Source organism: Saccopteryx bilineata, chromosome 2, assembly GCF_036850765.1.
Source record: "Saccopteryx bilineata isolate mSacBil1 chromosome 2, mSacBil1_pri_phased_curated, whole genome shotgun sequence".
Taxonomy (NCBI): Eukaryota; Metazoa; Chordata; class Mammalia; order Chiroptera; family Emballonuridae; genus Saccopteryx; species Saccopteryx bilineata.
This window is the reverse complement of record NC_089491.1, coordinates 22,497,353-22,517,715: the sequence shown is the minus strand read 5'-3', so window position 1 is coordinate 22,517,715 and position 20,363 is coordinate 22,497,353. Positions and strand designations below refer to the sequence as shown.

General features: G+C 47.9%; 1 protein-coding gene across 1 annotated transcript in view; it reads left to right on the top strand.

Annotated features, from left to right (window-relative positions):
• The first annotated feature begins 6,292 nt into the window (after positions 1 to 6,292).
• Positions 6,293 to 20,363, top strand: part of SNX30 (sorting nexin family member 30) — a 112,820-nt gene continuing 98,749 nt past the window's right edge. The window contains exon 1 of the mRNA XM_066256491.1: positions 6,293 to 6,749. Within this exon, the coding sequence (XP_066112588.1) occupies positions 6,594 to 6,749 (156 nt within the window). The 5' untranslated portion in view covers positions 6,293 to 6,593. The remainder of the gene's footprint in view (positions 6,750 to 20,363) is intronic.

Here is a 20,363-nt window from a genome sequence, read left to right as displayed (position 1 = left end):
AGTGAACAGTATGTGAGGACACTGTACCATCCTTGCAACTTTTCTCTAAGTCTGAAAGTATTCCAAAATAAAAAGTTTAAATTAAGAAGGAGAGGGAGATATTTTTGCTGGCCACATTCTTCCTGAGGGAGCATATCTAGGCCAAGAAAGCATCCTGCCTTTTGACAATAATAGTTGCGTCTCTATAGCCCAGTGTTAATATCTAAGACTTTCTGCCCTGCCCCCACCCCAAGAATCAATTTCCCCTTTTGAGAATGCAGGTGCTAGAAGGCTGGTTCTGCTGCTGACAACACTGCTGCCCACACAGGGAAATTCTCTTCTTTGACTCTCCTGCCTGCTTGTATTCCTCATCTTCTGAATCTCCAAGGCTGAGCTCAGCTGCCTGTTACAAGGATGCCAATTCCTGCCAATTCCTTACAAACTTCCTAAGACCACAGGGGTGTTTACTGTTTACTTAAGAAGCCTGGGGGTAGGTGCAGCGGCTCCATGATACCATTAAAATACAGGCTCTAATCCACTCAGCTATCCTCCAGGTACCGGGCTATCAGGAATGTCTCCACTCTTGGCCACAAGATGGCTGTAGCAGCTCCAGGAATTAGGTCCGCACAAGACTGCATTTCTGAGGAGAGAGGGGAAGAGGGACAGGACAGCAGTGAAAAGGGGCAAGTGACTGGTAGGCAAATAAAAGTTGATCTCTCTCTCTCTCTTTTCCTTCACTCCTCTACCTTTTGGCTTTCCCTAAACTAGTATTCCCCAAGCCCATCTGTGAATCACTATGCATCCAAATGGAAGGGTACATACACTAGCAATAGCACTAGCTCGTTGGCCTTGAGCAAGTTACAGTATCTCTGGGCCTCTGCTTCCTCATTTGTGAAGCTGGGATCACACACTAGATGCTTTTTCATGTAATTGTATAAATCGGGCTGATGCGGAGATTCTTGGCTCCATCTGCTGATGAATATACACATGCAATTCTGCTGTGCTCTGGAACTGCTGGGTCACATGATGTTTGAATGTTCTCCTAGATGCCCTTTACAGACCATTCCTAGTGACGAGCCCAAGCGCGATCATGGAGCACGCAGCCAGTAAGCAGGTTGTTCCATCCCGTCCAGAATTCACTGTGAATGAGACTCAGTGCCGGGGCTCCCGGTCCTTGTCAGCACCATAACCCTCCCCCCCCAAAACCTCTAGGACAGGCCGCCAGCATGAAAGGATACACACTCCCACACACACCAGAGCCTGCCTGTGAAGACAGTCAGGGAGCAGGTGTCCCTGGAGAAGGTGGTGAACTGCTTTCCCATGGCCAGATGTGGCCCGTTACCAGGAGCCCATGTGGCAGCCCAAGGACGTGTCTAGGGCTCTGGGAAGTGTCCACTCCTTTGTGAGGCACTTCACGGGCAGCACTCCGAGACGGCTCCGTCAGTGGATAATTTCACTCATGTGAGCCCTTCTGAAGTGTAAGCAACCTGGTAGGTCCTCAATAACAATAACCATGAAGGCTTGCCCTGGCCGGATAGCTCAGTTGGTTGGACCAACACCCTGAAGCGCAGAGGTTGCTGGTTCAATGCCTGGTCAGGGCACATATGGGAACAGCTCCATGTCCCTGTCTTTCTCTGTCTCTCCCTTCCTCTCTCACTGAAATCAGTAAATAAAAATTAAAAAAAAAAATGCAAGGATTTCTAATACATAACACAGTGGGCCACATCTTTAAAAAAATAACCATGAAGGCTTATGGTAAAGGACCCTGCAATAGCATTTTTTGTAAGAGAAATTTGTGTTTTAAGCACTTTTCAGCAAACAGGAAATTTCTCCAAAGTAAGCACTTAAAATACTATTTACAAAAGGAGGTTTGGAATGTTACTTTATAGAGAAATGGGTGGAGCTCTGAGAACAGGGTTTGTTAATGTACAGTCTACAGACCAGCAGTAGCATGAGCATCAGGCAGGCAGCTGTTAAAAAATTTAGATTCCAGCCTGACCTGTGGTGGTGCAGTGGATGGGGCGTCTACATGGAATGCTAAGGTCGCTGGTTCGAAACCCTGGGCTTGCCTGGTGAAGGCACATACAAGAACCAACTACTACTATGAGTTGATACTTCCTGCTCCTCCCCCATTTTCTCTCTCTCTCTCTCTTCTCTAAAAATCAATAAATAAAATCTTAAAACAAGAATTTAGATGCCAACCCCCACCCCAGAATCACAATCTTAAGGTGGGGTCTAGAAATTTCCATCTGAACAAACTCACAGGCAGTTCTTGGGTACAACATCCATGATCCGTGCGGCATCACCCAGTACAGAGGGTCTCCATGCTTTGGGGGTCAGGCACCTCGATCCTATCACTTACCCACAAGCATCTCTGCTGGTTCTGGGGCAACATCCAATTTTTTATTTGCAAAACTCCTCAGATCCTGGCTTCAAGTGGACCTGCTGGTTTTTGCTTCTTCCTGGGACACTGTTGGCTGAATTTAATTGTCCACACAATTTGCCTCTGTTGGCGACAGTGCCTTCTCAGCTGCCCCTCTTGTCTGAGACAGCCCTCTGTGCCTTTCTCCATGTCACTCTGAACGCTCTCTGAAAACCTCCTTTGTCTTCATCGGCCGTCCACTTCAGAAGTGCTGGTGTTATTTTGAGGCAGAGTTTGGGATGCCATATAGAATAAAGCTATGATTGTATTAAAAACCAGAAGAGGGTAAGCAATGAACACAAACATGAATACAGCCTAAGCATGTCTGTACCAGGGGAGAGAAAGACAAAACGCTCTGCTGTGACTCTGCTTTGTTCCTGAGGTCTGGGTGCTCATGCAGAGTCCTTGCAGACCTGCTGGGGAGGTTCACAGGGTTCCAGCCTGGCAAACTCACCGGATTCTGGGGCCCAAGGCCCTTTCCCCTGAAAGCCTAAGTGCCCAAGATTCCCTGTGGATGGGGGAAGGCCCCATGCCCTGTTCTGGGCTCTGCTGACATCTCCTCCGTCCCCCATACACACGCATCAAGTTTGTTTCTCCTCAGAGCCCAGCCCTAGAAATCCAAGCCTCCCTCCACAGATTCCACCAAACCCCATAGACTCCTGACCTGATCGAAAAACTTCACAGGCTTCCTCCTTACCCCCATGTTGCTTTGAAACCTTTGAGTAGAAGTATAGTCACACACTCCAGGACACCAAATGTTATTTTAGTGAGTTTCCCGCCACAAGGAACTACAACAGAAAATGGTGAATTTGAATAGGCAGGTCTGAGCTAAAATTGAATGGTGGAAACTTTATACCAAAATGCTTTCCACAGAAGTTCACTTTCTTTAGTTTTGATGACTACTCGCTGGATCATTTATGGCCAGATGCCACTGACCAACCAGGAAATTGGAAAATAAATAAACTGTTTCATATGGCCTTTCAGGAACTCTGGTTTTTTGGTTTTGTTCTATTTTGGAGTGGTTTTTTTTTTCCGTTTTTTTGGTGGGAGCAAAGAAGAATGGTATCCAAACTGGGCAAATAGAGGAGTTTGGGGTGCAACGTTTCCTTATGAAAACTTTACAGTTATTGTTTCCTAAGAATAGTAGAGAAAACCTGACAGAGAATGAAAGGAAGGGAATTAACATTTAGGGAGCACTATTTCACGCCAGCATTCTGCTAGGAATGTTAGAGAATCCAATCATTCTCACAACCACCACCTAAGGCAGGGGTCCCCAAACTACAGCCCGCGGGCCGCATGTGGCCCCCTGAGGCCATTTATCCGGCCCCCGCTGCACTTCCGGAAGGAGCACCTCTTTCATTGGTGGTCAGTGAGAGGAGCATAGTTCCCATTGAAATACTGGTCAGTTTGTTGATTTAAATTTACTTGTTCTTTATTTTAAATATTGTATTTGTTCCCGTTTTGTTTGAACTGGCCCCGTGTAAAATGTTTGGGGACCCCTGAAAGGGAAGGATTATTGCCTGCTCCCCATGCTCCTTCTTTTTAGGTTAGAAAACAGGTTCATTAAGGTTAGGCAACTTGCTCATGGTCACCCACTTGTGGTGACCACACAGGAATCCAAATAATCCAAATGTGGTTCACTTTGTACTCCTTGCGTTCTTCCCAGATGTCCTAAAGAGAAAGCTGTGTGGCCTGACCAGGCGGTGGTGCATTGGATAGAGCGTCGGACTGGGATGCGGAGGACCCAGGTTCGAGACCCTGAGGTTGCCAGCTTGAGCGTAGGCTCATCTGGTTTGAGCAAGGCTCACCAGCTTACATCCAAGGTCGCTGACTCGAGCAAGGGGGTCTGCTGAAGGCCCACGGTCAAGGCACATATGAGAAAGCAATCAATGAACAACTAAGGAGTCACAACGAAAAACTGATGATTGATGCTTCTCATCTCTCTCCGTTCCTGTCTGTCTGTCCCTCTCTCTGACTCTGTCTCTGTAAAAAAAAAAAAAAAAAAAAAAAAAAAAGAGAAAGCTGTGTGGAGTCTTTTTTTTTTTTTTTTTTTAAAGAGAGACAGGCAGGAACATCGCTCTGTTCCTGTATGTGCCCTGACTGGGAATCAAACCGGCCACCTCTGTGCTTTGGGACGATGCTCTAACTCACTGATCTATCTGGCCAGGGCAATGGTGCTATTTATTTTAACATCCAGGCTGCCTTAACAAAATAAAGAGCTTATCAACATTCCACACAAGCCCTGGCCAGATGATAGCTCATCCCAAAGCACAGAGGTGGCCGGTTTGATTCCCAGTCAGGGCACATACAGGAACAGAGCGATGTTCCTGTCTCTCTCTTGCTCTCTCTCTTCCTCTCTCTAAAATCAATATAAGAAAAAAAAATGCCATTCAATAAGAAATACCTATGCTATACATCTATAGAATACTGATTTCTAGTTATATTCATGCTACTTATTTTAATGCCAATCTGAAGAATGGTGAACAGGGTCTGTAGTAGCTGTTAAGCAGCCATTGAATATAAAAGTGTAAATTTTACTCAACTCCGAGAAGGCCAGACATTGGCATTCTTGTGAGGTAGATGCAATCTGAAGAATGGTGAACAGGGTCTGTAGTAGTTGTTAAGCAGCTATTGAATATAAAAGTGTAAATTTTACTCAACTCCGAGAAGGCCAGACATTGACATTCTTGTGAGGTAGATGCAAGCATTTAAAATTGTTCCCAGTGCCCTCTGAATCCTATTCTCTGAAAAGGCAGACATGTGGAAGAGATAAAAGCTGATAACTGAGAACTAACACCCAATGAATTACATCAAGGAAAATAAGGAATGTCTTTGAAGCTCACTGAGTCTCTGAGTGATATTCTGGGCCAGCTTCAACTCTGCATTCTCATTCTGCTGAAGTATCACTTGTTTCTAGATAAAAGTGTGGTAGTGAATCCCAACTTCAGGATCTGTCAGGTGAAACAGGACAAATCCACACAGTTTGGGGATAGGAAAAAACATGCCCCTTACCATAAGCCACCCTACCTGATACTTTGTTAGTGTTAATGTATTGTCTGGACTGATGACCTCTACTGACTTGGCCCTAATAACAAAAGCTGCACAGACAGGTAAGGCGGGAAAAGGAAGTGAACTTCTACCCCAAATCACTGAAGTAATACTTTGACTATCTCTACTCTACTAGCAAATAAAGCTGAGTGTCCAGTTCAGCCAAAGGCCCGGAAAGAAGGCACAGAAACATGAAAAAGAACTTAAACCTCACGGTTCTTTCAAAAGGCAGTTCATGCACTCCTCTTTTTTTTTTTACTGATGCTCATTCCCCTGGGATTTAACCTTACATAAACCCAGTTTAGCTGCAGAAGCAAGATGGCACCGGGATCTCAGAGTGCATTTGAAGAAACCCCACAACGTCTCCTTGAACTGTTGTTCTCTATCATCTTTGAGCCTAATAATAATAACCTTTTATGCTATTCTTTATTCCTTCCATTTGGGGTTATTTTAAAGGTCAGAAGATCCCAACCCACGTGCGTGTTCCAAAGCTCCAGCCCAAGCGTGGCTGCCCATGGGCCAGTCAGTAAACGTGCGGGGAAAATGGTACAGGATCCTCCAACGTCTCTTCCCACCTCCGATTTCCGTTAAGCATTCGCTCTGGGGACAGCGCGCAGTCTCCACAGGGCGGGTCTCTCGGAGGCGAGGCTGGACGCTCCAAGACAGCGGCGGAGGGCTCCAGCGCACTTCCTGCGGGACAACGGGCGGGGGCGGAGCAGCCCGCCTCCCTCCCCGCGCCCCCACCCCGCCTCCGCCCCCACCCCGCCTCCCTCCCCGCGCCCCCACCCCGCCTCCGCCTCCCCGCCTCCCCCTCCGGTCTCCCCCCGCCCCGGCGGCCGCGGCGCGCGGGGGCGGGGCCGCGAGCTGGCTGGGCGGCGTGGCGGTGCTGGCTGGCCGCCCCGGCCAAGGTGCGAGCGGACCGTGGCGGGCTCGGGCGCGGAGAGGGAGCGCGCGGCGCGGAGCAGCCCAGCCAGCCCAGCCCAGCGCGGGCAGAGACGAGCCGGCGGCCGCTCCTCCCAGCCCGGCCGGTGCAGGGCCTCGGGCAGACCCGCTGCCGAGCGGGGCCGCGGCCCGGGCGCTGGGGACCCCGCCGCGGCGGGCAGCAGAAGGAAGCGGCGGCGGCGCGGCCCGGGCGGTGCACGCCATGTCGGGCGGGCTCCCCAAGGCCCTGCCGTCCACGGGGCCCCAATCCCTGCGCGACATGCCGCACCCGCTGGCCGGCTCCAGCAGCGAGGAGGCCGTGGGCGGCGATAGCACGCCCAGCCCGGACCTGGTGATGGCCCGCAGCTTCGGCGACAAGGTGAGGCGCGCTTAGCTGGGGGTCGGGAGGTCCATGTCTCTCCCGAAGCGGGTGATGGATTCTGAGCTCTCTTGGGCACCGGGCCGCGCCCACCCTGGCGCCCCTTTCCGCGGGGCGCGCGTGCCGTCTGCCCCCACAGCCTTTGCAAAGGCCTCTCCTCTCCGCTGCCCCCGCGGGGTCGCAGCCTTTGGGAAGCGGCCAGAGGGGACGGACTTAATCAGTTTTGCTTTCGTGCGCTGGTGACAGCTGGTGGGGAGGGGTCCCGCCTGCGGGTTGGGCCCGGATGCACGTGTGCAGTGCTCAGCGCCTGTGGCCTGGGATGTCCCAAGTTCCTTCAGGTGCATCCCTGAAGGCTGGGCTGCAGAGTAACTTGTAGCTCCTCCAGTCTGCTGGTGCTGCCAAGAAGTAAGAGTTAATGGTTTTTTGTAGTAGAACCGGCAGCCTCGGTCTTACTGCCAGTCATTCACCCCATCCCACCCCGGTCATGTGGGGAGGAATCTTTGTTTAGGTTGTTGTGTGCCCTGAGAAGTCACCTGACTCAGACCCCAGCCGGCGGCGGGAGGAGACTCAGCTGTGGTTTTCTGTCTGGGGCTCCATTCACCTCTAACGGCCTCCCACACTGCTTAGGTTTGGCAGACGCTGGTTTTGTGGTTGATGGAAAGCAAGCTTGCCCTTTGACCTTCTTTGTGCAGAGAGAGGCTCCTGATTTTTCTTAGAGCAGCATAACCCTCCTGCTGCTTTGAGAGACAGCAGGGTCCCGCGAGGGGCGAGTGGTGAGGGGCGAGTGGCGAGGGGCCGCATCCCCCGCCCCCATTGCCATTTCAGCTGTGGCCAGGACTTGAGCTGTGATTGTATTAGCGCTGCTGTTGACGCTTGTCACTAATTGCAAAAATTAGAATTGTTCTCAACACTGTAATCAGGATTTCTTCTTCCTAGTAAAATATGGAATGAATTCCGTCTTGTTCTAATACTAAATGAAGTTAGGGAACCTGAGTTTCTTCCCCCCCTTAGATGGGAGGGCATGTGGTACAGTTAATGTAAGTATGCCTGCACTGAGCGCTCAGAACAGCTAGGGAGGGGCGCTTGATGTACCTTCTCGAGAGGGTTTGTAAAAGCGAAGAGTGGGGAATGGAGTGTAAAGCTTTAGGAGCAAGATGTAAAAGCTAATGAAACCGGTGATTGAACAGCTTGAAGTGTGTGTGTGAGGGGCTCTTTGTAATTGTTTTTATTTTATAGATTATAAGCTATACAAAGGCTTATAGTGCTTGGAAATATCTTCCCTGTATTTGACTCTCAATAAGTAATTGTTGAAATGACTGGATGAATAATTTGTTGCTTTCTTATCAAAAGAGAAATTGTTCTATATGTATGTTGGTTAGGGACTGAGATTAAAGCTTTTGATTTCCATCTGAGGTCTGTGCAGGACAGTGAATTATCTATTGCTGTGTTAACACTGATATTTAGTGTCTGAAAATAGTACCTGTGGATCAGAAAAATGGGGGGAGTTTAGCTTGGTTCTGCTGCAGGTCTTTCATGAGGTTGCCATCCAGCTGTTCACTAGGGTTGTGGCCATCTGAAGGTTGGACTGGGGGAGGTGAGCTTCCAACCTTATTCACTTGGCTGTTGGCAGACCTTACTTAGTTCCTCACCATTAGGCTGCCTGACATGGTAACTGGTTCCCTCCAGAGCAAGTGATCCCAGAAAGCGAGACATACCAAGACTCAAGCCACAATCTTGTGTAATCTAACCTTGGATGTGACATTCCTCTGCTATATTTTGTTGGTCTCATAGACCCATGCTAGTATAGTGTGGGAAGAGGGTATAAGTATGGGTCCTCAAATAATGTCATTTTGTTATAACATTAATGAGATGCTGTAGGCACTTAACTCTTGTTCATATAATTGGCCTATGGTTTCCTTATATGTAGTTTCACTTAAAGTGGCAGAATCACTGGGGTCATCTTGGGCTGACTACTACAGATGACTATTTTAAATATTTGCTTAATGACCCATTTTTGGAGGACACCTGACTTAGAAGTATGACCTGTTTACTAAAGTACTGGAAGGACAAGTGCCCTATGCCACCAAGATCTGGTTGATGAGCAGGAAGTCAGGCCCAAGTCTAATCACTAGAGGCGGCCTTTACAGAGACAGTTCTGTGGGAGCAGCAGTCTTGAAGACCTTGTTATTAATTATTGAATATTTAATAAGTCTCCTTAACAGCTGTAAGGAACATCAAAATGACATCACTCATAAGGGCCTGCTTTATAGTAAGCCACTTATCCTTAAAAGCTAAGCAATATAATTTCTTTCTCTGGGAGTAATATTTTGCTTGAATCTTGGCATGCACATATGTTTTCATAACTCTGGAGAAATTTTTTTAGAGAGAAGCTAGCAGGCAACAGAGGTGAATCAGGCCCACTGGGAGGAAGGCTTCCTGTGGCCCTGCTCTTTCTTGTCTTGGCAGCATGGAGGGCAGGTGGGAAAGTTGAGTGCTCTGGTGTGTCTTTAAAAAGAAGCTCGTTTTCTTGCCTTTTTGGATGGCAAATGGGGTTTTTAGGGCTGTGATCTTCGATGCCTGCTTTGGATTCAGTCTGGGCTTGGAGAAGGAGGATTTGACAGGCTGTTTATAGTGCAGGGCTGTTAGATTATGTGAGGGGGATTGTTTTCTGTGGTCATAGGATGGTGCCATGAACAGAAAAGGCTTGTGTCTTGGTTCAGCAGACACTTCTGAATGGCCTGTGCTGTACTGGCAAGGAGGGAAAGACCATATATGATGGCTTCTCTACCCACAAAAATCTAAAATCATTCAAACCGTGGAGTGATAGGAGGAACCCTTTCTATCCACCAAGATGCTCAGACTAATTCTTTTGATGCCAGCTAAACTCACCAGGCCTTCTATCACTACATCCTTCATATTTTCTACCTAAAATACAAGTGAACCACTGGCTCCTCTCTCTTTTTTACTTGTATCTGCAAACCACTCTGGGCTGCTTCTCCCCTGACTCAGCTTCCAACTCCTGTGTGCCTCCCAAAACTTCACATCAAGCCCTCTCGAGCTCCAGCTGTGGTTAACACCCCTAGCCACATCCTCAACCTTTTTACTGATCTCTTCCACCTACTTCCTGCCCCTTCAGGTCACTGCTTCCCCTAAAGCCTTTGAAATGGAGGTCTTTTTCTCCTGTACTCCACTTACATCAGGTTCAGGAGGTAGAGGTTAGTGTCCTCTCTCTCCACTGCCTCAGTGAACCAAGATCTGCTCCTTTGAGGCTCATGTCATTTTGTTTGTTCACTCAGCAGGTATCTGAGGGCCTGCTAAGAGTCAGGCACTGTTCTAGGAATTTGGGATAAATCAACCAGTTGACAATGACTGCCTTCATTGAGTAGGTACGTTCAGTGAGTACCTTCGATATTACCTAATAAATGCTATGGAAGGGAGAAACAGGCAAGGGAGGGCAGTGTTCATGCTCACTAGCCATGGGGCTGGGGATCTGGGCAGGCCTCAGTAAGAACTTGAGATCAGAGCAGAGATGTGAAGGAGGTGAAGCCATTTGTGAGTGGATGTCGGAGGAGTGTCAGGTGGAGGGACAGCCCAAGCAGAGGCCTGGAGGCACATTTGCAGTGTGTCAGGGAACAGCGCAAAGGCCAGAGTGGCTAGGACTAGGTGAGCAATGGGAAGTCACAGGGTGGGGGTGTGGCATGGTGGAGGCAGACTGTATGGCCTGGAGGCACATTTGCAGTGTGTCAGGGGATAGCGCGAAGGCCAGAGTGGCTAGGATGAGGTGAGCAACGGGAAGTCACAGGGTGGGGATGTGGCATGGTGGAGGCAGACCATATGGCCTGGTAGGCCACCCTGAGAGCTTTAGCCTTTACTTTGAGAGCCATTGCAGGGTCTTTAGCAGGAGAAGGGCATAGTTTGTCTTCTGCGTGAAAAATATCTCACAATCCATTGGATAGAGAATCCTTTATTTGACTATTCTACTGAATTAGGTTTCTTTTTTGTTAAGAGTACGTAAACCGAAGGCAAAACGTCTCACGTCGTTGAAAAGTTCCATGTATTTGGCTTCAGGGATGGCTGGAACTAGGTATTCAAATGATGTCGGGAATCTGTCCCTTTCCTCTTGGCTCTGCTTTCTTTTGTATTAGCTTGATTCTCAAGCTAGTGAAGGGATAGGTTATACAAACAAGCTTCACAATTCTAGCAGAAAGAGAGCACCTCTTTCCTGATAGTTCCAGCAAAAGCTTAGGCTGGTGTCTTGTGGGCCCAAATTGGGTCAGGCTTGGAAACCAATCTTTGTAACACAGGTCCTTATCTTGAAAGCTTGGAAAAGGGAAATTTTTGTATGTTTGTTTGTTTCAACTGTGAAATATATATCCAAAGTGTATAAAATGTATCCGTATAGCCTAAAGAATAAAATGTATCTATATGGTTTAAAGAATAATAGCATGAACACTCCTGTTCCTATCTCCCAGATTGAACTATAGAATATTAGTAATATTTCCTCCTCCATTCCTGGGGAGGAAAGAGGTTGCTTCCAAAGCAAAACCAAAATGCTATTATTAGAAGTAGGAACCAATGAATGCTGGACAAGCAGAAACAACAAATGTCCATTACAGACCTTCCATTACCTTTTTCTTCCCTTCATTTTCTAACTTCCCCGCTTCTCCCTCCTATTCATTGAAATCTTTACCCCCCAAATTCAGTCTTCTCAAATCATGCCCTCATCTCATGGACTAGGTTCAAATCTGCCAAACTCTCAGTTTTTTTTACCTTATTTCTAGTCACCTTCACCTCTTTTTTTTTTTTGAATTCTGCTGCCTTCTCCCATGGCCACACCCTTGTATTATAACACCCAAACTAACTGCTCCTGCTCAGAAATGGTGCCATCAGAGATAATGCCTTGGCCTCTTCTCGTCAGTAATAACAGACCACACCTGCCCTCCAGCTGCCTGCATTCACCTGCCTTCTTTAGATTTCATGCTTCATGTAGTCAGTTGCTCCTGCCACTGCCTTTTACTCAGTTTCTTTTCTCTCCTATTTTTATACCCAATCTGGATCGTTCCATTTGTTCATGTCTTTTGCCTACGCGTGGGGTGTGAAGGCACCTGGAAAATTCCTGCCAGTGTGGAACCACAGATTCCACCCACAGCCGGGGCTGGGGGCTACTGGGCACTCCTTTCTTTCCGCAGGAGACCCCCACTCTGCACTGGGGCCGATCTGAAGCTTTTCTGTGCTCCTCACGCCTCCACCCTTTTTCTCCACCCTCCTGTCTGCTGATGGACTCATTCTCTAGCTCAGAGAGGATAGAAGTCCCGGTAAAAGCACTTCTGTGACTGTAGTTTGTACTGAACTACAGAATGGTCTGGGTCTTCAGCCGTCCTTAACTTTCTTACCCGTTGTGGCAGTACAAGGGATTCTGAGGAGATCCTGGCCTGTCCACTGCACCCCTCTGGCATCGCGGGGACCAGACCCTGCTCCGCTGCCCACCTGCCTCACTCCTGTGTCCTCAGGCTTCCTCCTGACGGCTCTTTCTAATCAATATTTAAACAGGCTCAAGTTGCGCTCAGTTCTGAAACACAGCAAGAATAAAGAAAACTCCTCTGTGAGGCCGCCTTCTCCATCTCCGGCTGATTTTGTGACCCCTCTTCACAGCCAGACTTTTTGAAAGAGGTTTGCTTCTCTTGTCTCCACTTCCTAACCTCTGGCTTACTGGCCAGCCTCATGCTGTCTGGCTTCTGACTTTCCTACTAAGGTTCCTCGTGACTTCCTCATTGCTAAGTCCAGTGGATGCCTCGCAGTCCTTATCGTACCTGACCTCTCGGTAGCAGTCGATCCTGTTGAGTACCCCCCCCCCCCCCCCACTGCTTGAAACACTCTTCGCTCGCCTTTGTGGTTTGGAGTGTGCACCTGGAAGTCAGGCTGTCTGGGTTTGAATCCCAGCTCCACTGTTTACAGTCTTTGTAACAGCAAATTATTTTAGCTCTCTGAGCCTCAGTTTCGTCATCTCAAAAAGAGGGTAACAGAGAACATATCTACATCACAGGGTTATTATGAAAATCCTGTCAGTTTATTTCTAAAACACTGAGACATACTCCTTTGAGGAATGTCAGGTATATAGGGAGCCTTTCCTAAATGTGAGGTGGTTGGTGGTGGTTGTTTTTTATTCCTAGTCTTTTTTTTTTCTTTTTTTCCTAGTCTTTGCCAATTTTTGTATTAGTTGTGGTCCAGTCAAGGAATAAACGCCACTGTTTATTCAAACAGAGTCTCTCAAACAGAGACAGGGAATTGGTTACAGAGGTGACGGAAAACATGAGGAATCGGGCAAGAGGGCAGAGCAGTAACCTGGGGGTAGCAGTAGCAGGACTCTGCTGCCATCCTCAGGGTTGGAGGGTCAGTGGGCGGAGGGGTGTTCTCAGAATCCAGGAGCCCCTGTGGGCGTTAGAACCATGGTGGGGCTGCGTGACAAGAGCTGGGACCTCAGAGGAAGGGTGCCCTGGACAGGGAGCAACAGCTGCCAGGGACACAGGCCGAACCAGAAAGACGCTGTCTTCTCTCCTCATCCTGCCTTCTGCTCTTTTGTTAGTATCGTCCATTGGCCAGATATCTTCCTTGGTGGACATGTGACCCCAGCAGAGCCAAACAGTGCTTCCTGAGATTTACTCAAATGAATGCTGGGGGAAGGCATTTCTCTGTGAGATTGTGAACCTTTGTTTCCACGATGGGGAGAGTTCCTGCTTCAGACTGAAGCCAGAGAGCAAGGCAGAGCTGGAAGGAACGGGAGGGGAGGGGGGGGCAGCCTGAAGATCACTGACCCCAGACCCACCCGTGCCAGCTCCGCCTGCACCGAGCTAGCTCCCCTCCCCCTCCAGCATCCTGGTTACAGAAGGTCATGTACACTGTTTTCAACTTGATTTGTCACCTGAAACTTAAAAAAAACAAACAAACACCAATACTCTGACCTTACAGGTGAAGTGAAAATTGAATTTTACATTGGGAGTATTCTGAAGGGGGTGCTTAGTTCCTATTGGTCAACCCCACCGTATGCAAACCAGCTAAGACGGCAGGGGTGTGTTTTCACCAGGTCCTTGACGTTTCAGGTGTGGGGTGGGGACAGCATCATGGGCTGAGGGAGACGCTGGAGCTGAACGTCGCAGGCAGAAAAGAGCTGTGCCCACTGGAGTTGGGCTGAGCTGGGCCACGTGTGGGTTTTGAGAGTGTAGAGGTGCGGCTTCGTGAGAGGGGAGGTGGGAGTCAGGTCAGGAAGGAGCTGAAGACTGCTTTGAGTGCTGTGGTCTGGTGGTTGCTTTATTATATCAATATCCAGCCCTGGGTGGCGGGGGGGGGGGGGTTCTGAGCAGGGGAATGCGTGATCAGTGCTTGGGGTGGGAGCACCTGGCAGTGAAAGATGTAGGTTAGGCAGATGTTAGCCTGGTTCAGGTTGGAGTTGTTGCCGGAAGAAGAAAGATCAGCAAGTGGAAAGATGACTAGTTTGGGTAAGATCTGGGGGAGAGGGGCACACAGATTGGGAAGCAGGTGTGCACCACAGGTATGAAGATGACTGGAATGCAGTTTGAAATAAGGAGTTCAGGACAGATGTTGTCTGAGCCCTGTTGTTGAAAGCCCACTCAAACTTCAAGGCTTAGCACAGATGGTGCCTCTGGGAAGCTCTCCTTTATTATATAGATGCATAACTCCTGTAGATTTAACTAGCCATAGGAGTGGAAGATGCAGAGATTGAGGTCAGCATTTAGACCAAGGACCTGTTGACAGTCACATGGAAGGGAGGAGGTCATAGCAATTTAGTATAAGAGGGGTGGTGGCTTAGGGATAAAAACAGGGTCGAGGAAGGTCTTCAGGGTAAGGGAGCATTGAGCATTAGTGGAGGTTCTGGGGAAGAAGACATGTTCCATGATAAGTGAGAGTCTCTCAAATGAAAATAAGTATATAAATAACAGCTTGGCAAAGTGCACTAATTCATATGTGAGCAATTGGGTTTGTATACGTGATATTAGAGGGGTCACATGCTGTCTTGTATCTGCCTTGCCCCAAATGTGACAGTTCCTCATTTTGGCTGCCACACCAGGGATCAGGAATTCTTGTCCTGTATATGGGGGAGGGGAAGGGTGAACAGACAAGGACAAGAGGGACATACAAAGTGCTTCAGGGCTCCTATTTGAGAAGAGGCACAGAGGAAGGAAAAGCACACAGCATGTCCGGGAAGCAGAGTGCAGGCACTTTTCAGGATCTGTATCCCTTGAGCATCTGCTACATGCCTGGCTCTGGGCTGGATGCTGGGGATGTTGAGAAAGATTAAAAAAAAAAAAAGATCCCTCCCTGGAGAGAGTCATGGTCCAATGAAGAAGAAAAACACATGCACAGATGGCTGCAACAGAATGTGCAAGATGCTAAATGTATTTGCCAGCTCTGTGGCCTTGAGCGAGTTTCTTCACCTTGTACAGTAGTCCTCCCCCTTATCCATGATGCAGGACCACCCAAAGCAGCTGATTCTTCGCCTGACGTTTGGTCAGAAGGTCCATAGTAGCTTAACGCCGCCTCTCCTTACCTACGTCACCCACCTCACTTAATCTCATGATGTAGACATTTTATCTCATCTCGCAAGAAGGGTTAGTGCAGTACAATAAGGTATATTGAGAGAGAAAGACCATATTCTTATAACCTTTATTACAGTATAGGGTAATTTTTCTATTTTGTTAGTTATTGTTAATCTCTTACTGTGCCTAATTTATAAATTAAACTTTATCATAGGTAGGTATACATAAGAAGCAACATAGTATGTACAGGGTTTGCTACTAGTTGGGGTTTCAGGCATCCACTGGGGATCTTGCAATTTATTCCCTGTAGTTAAAGGGGGACAACTATAATGCCCTGTTGTCCCCCTGTCTAAATTTCGGATTAATTTACAGGGGTGTTCTGAAGATTAAATGAGTGTTTAGAACAGTGTCTGGCACACAGTAAATACAGTGGAAACGGTAGGTGATGCTAGTAGCTTAGCAGCAGTCCCTGAGAGAGTTGAACTGCCAGTAGTTTGAGGAATGAGAGAGAGACAGGGAAGGGAAGGCCACCAGTAAAAGGCACGTTACAGAGCTGGTTAGCCCTGCACATAGCCCTGCACATAGCTGGGGCTTTACTATCCTGGGGAACCCTGGGAGCCTGGGTAGAACATGCTACCTCTGTCATCCCCACCCCAGGACAGGGAGCTGGGGTCTTCAAACAGCAACCCTGCCAGCCATTGGTTGCGCTCGCTTGGGTGGGGGTGTTTGGGCATGCTTCCCTGAGCACTTCCCAGCCTGCCCCACGGGCGAGCAAAGCGGGTTCTGCAGCCAGGTGAGACTGTCAGGCCAAGAAATGCGGGTGCTGGCAGCTGGAAACCAGGACAGGGGCACTGAAGTGGCAGGGCTGGGGGCACACAGGTGGGGATACATCTGACATCGTCCTCTACAGTTGTGAAAATAAGACACAGGGGAAGACTAAGGAGTGACCAAGTAGGAAAATGCTGGGTTTTCCCAAGGAGATGATGTGTGAGCTGAAGAGCGAAGCAGTAGATCCTGTTTTCGGTTCTTTGGATATATACTCAGAAGTGGGATTGCTGGATCATATAGTAATTCTATTTTGAATTTTTTGAGGAACTTCCGTACTGTCTTTCATTATGGCTTCACCATTTTGCAAACCCCCCCCCCCCCCAACAGGGCACAAGGATTCCCATTTCTCTACATCCTCACCAACACTTGTTCTTTTCTATTGTTTCAATAGTGGTGCTTTAATGGATGTGAAGTTACATCTCATTGTGCTTCTGATTTGCATTTCTCTGATGATTAGTGATGTTGAGCGACTTTTCTTATACCTGTTGGCCATTTATATCTCATCTTTGAAGAAATGTCTGTACAAGTTCCTTTCTCATTTTAATATCAGATTATTTGGTTTTTGTTGTTGAATTGTAGGAGTTCTTTTTATTCTGGATATTAACCCCTTATCACATATATGATTTGCAAATATTTTCTTCCATTCTGTAGGTTGCCTTTTAATTCTGCTGTGTCCTTTACACAAAATCTTTCAAGTTTGATGTAGTCCTGTTTGTCTGTTTCTGCTTTTGTTGTCTGTGTGTTGTCGTATCTAAGAAATCATTGCCAAGTCCAATGTCATGAAGCTTTTTTTTTCTGTTCTAGGAGTTTTATAGTTTTGGGTCTTACAGGTTTAGGCCTTTAATACGTTTTGAGTTAATTTTTGTATGTGGTGTAAGATGAGGGTCCAAATTCATTCTTTTGCATGTGGACATTCTTTTTGCATGTTTTCCCACCTCCACTTGCTGAAAAGACTGTCCTTTCTCCTTTGAGGGTATATATACTTTTCAAGTTCATTTCTTGCTAATATTAATAAACCACATTAGGTTAATACTTGAAGTGCTAAGGGAAATTTATTCTGTAAGTGTATGAAGAATTTCTCTGTTCTGTGCACTGTGTAAGGCATATTATGTTCCTTGGAAGTTAAGATATCTAAATTCTGGAATTGACATTAGCCCAGGATGGGTCAGGTCTCAGACATTCAGATAAAAGATATTTTATTAAAATTAGAATGAACGTGGTTATGGAATCGTTTTATTGCAAAAATGGAAGCCTAGAGCTTCTCGAGGCCTGTGGAATCAGGGCAGGGTGTGTTCTCAGGGCCAGGGCCTGCCGTCCTGCTGGAGTCAGCATCTGTGCTGCGGAAGCAGTGTTGCTGCCTCCCTCTGCCCTGTCTGCTTGAGAAAATCTTGTTGAGTTCCTCACTTACATCAGCAGTTGTGAAGGACACTCGGACTTTTTGTTTATTCCTCACATATTCATGTGGGCCTGTCGTGTACCATGCCTGAAGGATCCGTAGGTGAACAAGATGACCTTGGCTTCTGGGCACCTGAGGTTCAGGAAGGCAGACAGAGGAGGGACAGGTGTATAACTGCAGTTTAATATGATGGTAGGTGTGGATTACATAGAATGCCATGATGGTAATCAAGTGATTTCTTTGCATTAAAGAAATTCTAGCCTGACCAGGTGGTGGCACAGTGGATAGAGTGTCGGGCTGGGACGCAGAGGACGCAGGTTCGAAACCCCAAGGTCGCTGGCTTGAGCACAGGCTCATTCAGCTTGAGCATGGGCTCACCAGCTTGAACCCAAGGTCACTGGCTTGAGCCCAAGTTCACTGCCTTGAGCAAGGAGTCACTTGCTCTGCTGTAGCCCTCCCCCCCAATCAAAGCACATATGAGAAAGCCATCAGTGAACAACTAAGAAGCTGCAACGAAGAATTGATGCTTCTCATCTCTCCCCCTTCATGTCTGTCTGTCCCTATCTGTCCCTCTCTCTGTCTCTATCACACACACACACACAAAAATTTAAAGTGTATATGAAGGAGACATTGGGTTCTCTATTATAAATAATAACTACATTTTGTCTTTTAAATTAATGGCCATTGTTGGAATTTCAATGAGAATTTGAATAGTTGTTTTCTGGATAACAGTAATGGGAAATTCTTTTCTATTCAGCCCTTAGATTTTATTATGTGTATGTTAGTCTAATGAATGTCCTTTACCATTGTATCCAGAATTGGTGACAACATTTGTGGGACCCATTGTAAAGTTAAAATGCTTGTTCCCTTGCTAAAAAATTATTAATAATTTCAGGATAGTGCCCTGGCCAGTTCCTCAGAGCGTTGGCCTGGCAGGTGGATGTCCCAAGTTCGATTCCCAGTCAGGACACACTGGAGAAGTGGCCATCTGCTTCTCTCCCTCTCCCTGCCCCACAGCCAGTGGCTTGATTGGTTTGAGCATCGGCCCCAGGGAACTGAGGATAGCTCAGTTGATTTGAGAATCAGCCCCAGAAGGGGTTGCTGGGTGGATCCTAGTCGGGCACATGTGGGAGTCTGTCGCACTGTCTCCCTTACTCTCACTTAAAAAAATAAAAAATAGGCCCTGGCCGGTTGGCTCAGCGGTAGAGCGTCGGCCTGGCGTGCGGGGGACCCGGGTTCGATTCCCGGCCAGGGCACATAGGAGAAGCGCCCATTTGCTTCTCCACCCCTGCCCCCCCTCCTTCCTCTCTGTCTCTCTCTTCCCCTCCCGCAGCGAGGCTCCATTGGAGCAAAGATGGCCCGGGCGCTGGGGATGGCTCCTTGGCCTCTGCCCCAGGCGCTAGGGTGGCTCTGGTCACGGCAGAGCGATGCCCCGGAGGGGCAGAGCATCGCCCCCTGGTGGGCAGAGCAGAGTGTGGCCCCTGGTGGGCGTGCCGGGTGGATCCCGGTCGGGCGCATGCGGGAGTCTGTCTGACTGTCTCTCCCCGTTTCCAGCTTCAGAAAAAAAAAATAAATAAATAAAAAAATAAAATAAAAAACAAAAAAAATAAAAATAAAAAATAAAAATATAAAACAAAAATAAGAAGAATTTCAGGATAGCTACAGTAGTCGAGTGATCACACAAATTGCACATCTGTGAAGCTGGCCTTGAGAGTATCCTTTGGAGGTACTGGTGTTCAGGTCCCATTAAAATCACTCCTTACCTGTCTCAGTGTTCTAGTTCAGGACTCTTGTCGTCTGGTTATGCTTGCAATGAGTTGGGGACACAGGGCAGACTTATCCAGTGTGGATTACTGTGGAGCTTGTCTGGAATACTTATCCTCTGTTTCTATATAGAAAAATTCACTGTGGTGTCCTCTATGCCCAGGTTTTTGTGTTTAACATATGCTTGGAACTGCTTTTCACTTTTTAGAAATATTTTTACTTATTGACTTGTATGTGTGTGTGTGTGTGAGGGGGGGGGAGAGAGGAGGGGAGGGAGAGAAAGCCATTGATTTGTTGTTCCACTTATTTATGCATTCATTGTTTGATTCTTATGTATGTTCCCTGACCGGGGATCAAACCCGCAACCTTGGCGTATAACCAACTGGACTGCCAGACCAGGGCCTGCTTTTCATTTTTCTGATTGTTGCTTTTTCTCTTTTCCTTTATTCTGGTCTCTTCCTCATCAGGGGTGCTCAGCACGTGCTCCCTGAGGAGGGAGCTTTACTGTGTACTCCCCCTGTGATGTAGTTGCTACCTCATTCCCTTCAGTTACTTGTTCTCAGAGCTAGAAGAGAGTGAGTCTGGGATTTGACTTTGGGTCTTTCCAACTTCAGAACCCACTCTCTTAACCACTGCTGCTGCGGACTGTCATCCATTCCCAAACTTCTTCCTCCTTTTTTGAGCATTTAAATGCATTAGGCACTGGATGTTACGTGTCGTACGTAACAAAGTACAGTCTTCAAGGCCCACGGGACAGCCTTTAAGGCCTGCAACACTGAAACCAGCTTCTACTGTGTCTTAACACCCGTGTTTCTTCCCTTATTTCAGTTTCTAGCTTCTTCAGCCTCTTCTTCCACATTGTACCAGCCTGCCTTGTCAGAGAAGTTTCCTAAGGCTCCCTGCCCCCTGCCCTCTCACTTCCCATCACTGCCAGGCTCCTCGGATGAGAGGTCTTTGTGCACTGCTTCCATCTGCCTCGCCATCTGCTGCCTCTTGCCTCAGCATCAGGGGGGCCCCCTGGTCCCGGTCCTGCCCGACCACTTGCTGCTCACAGAGACCCACCTGGGCTGTCTT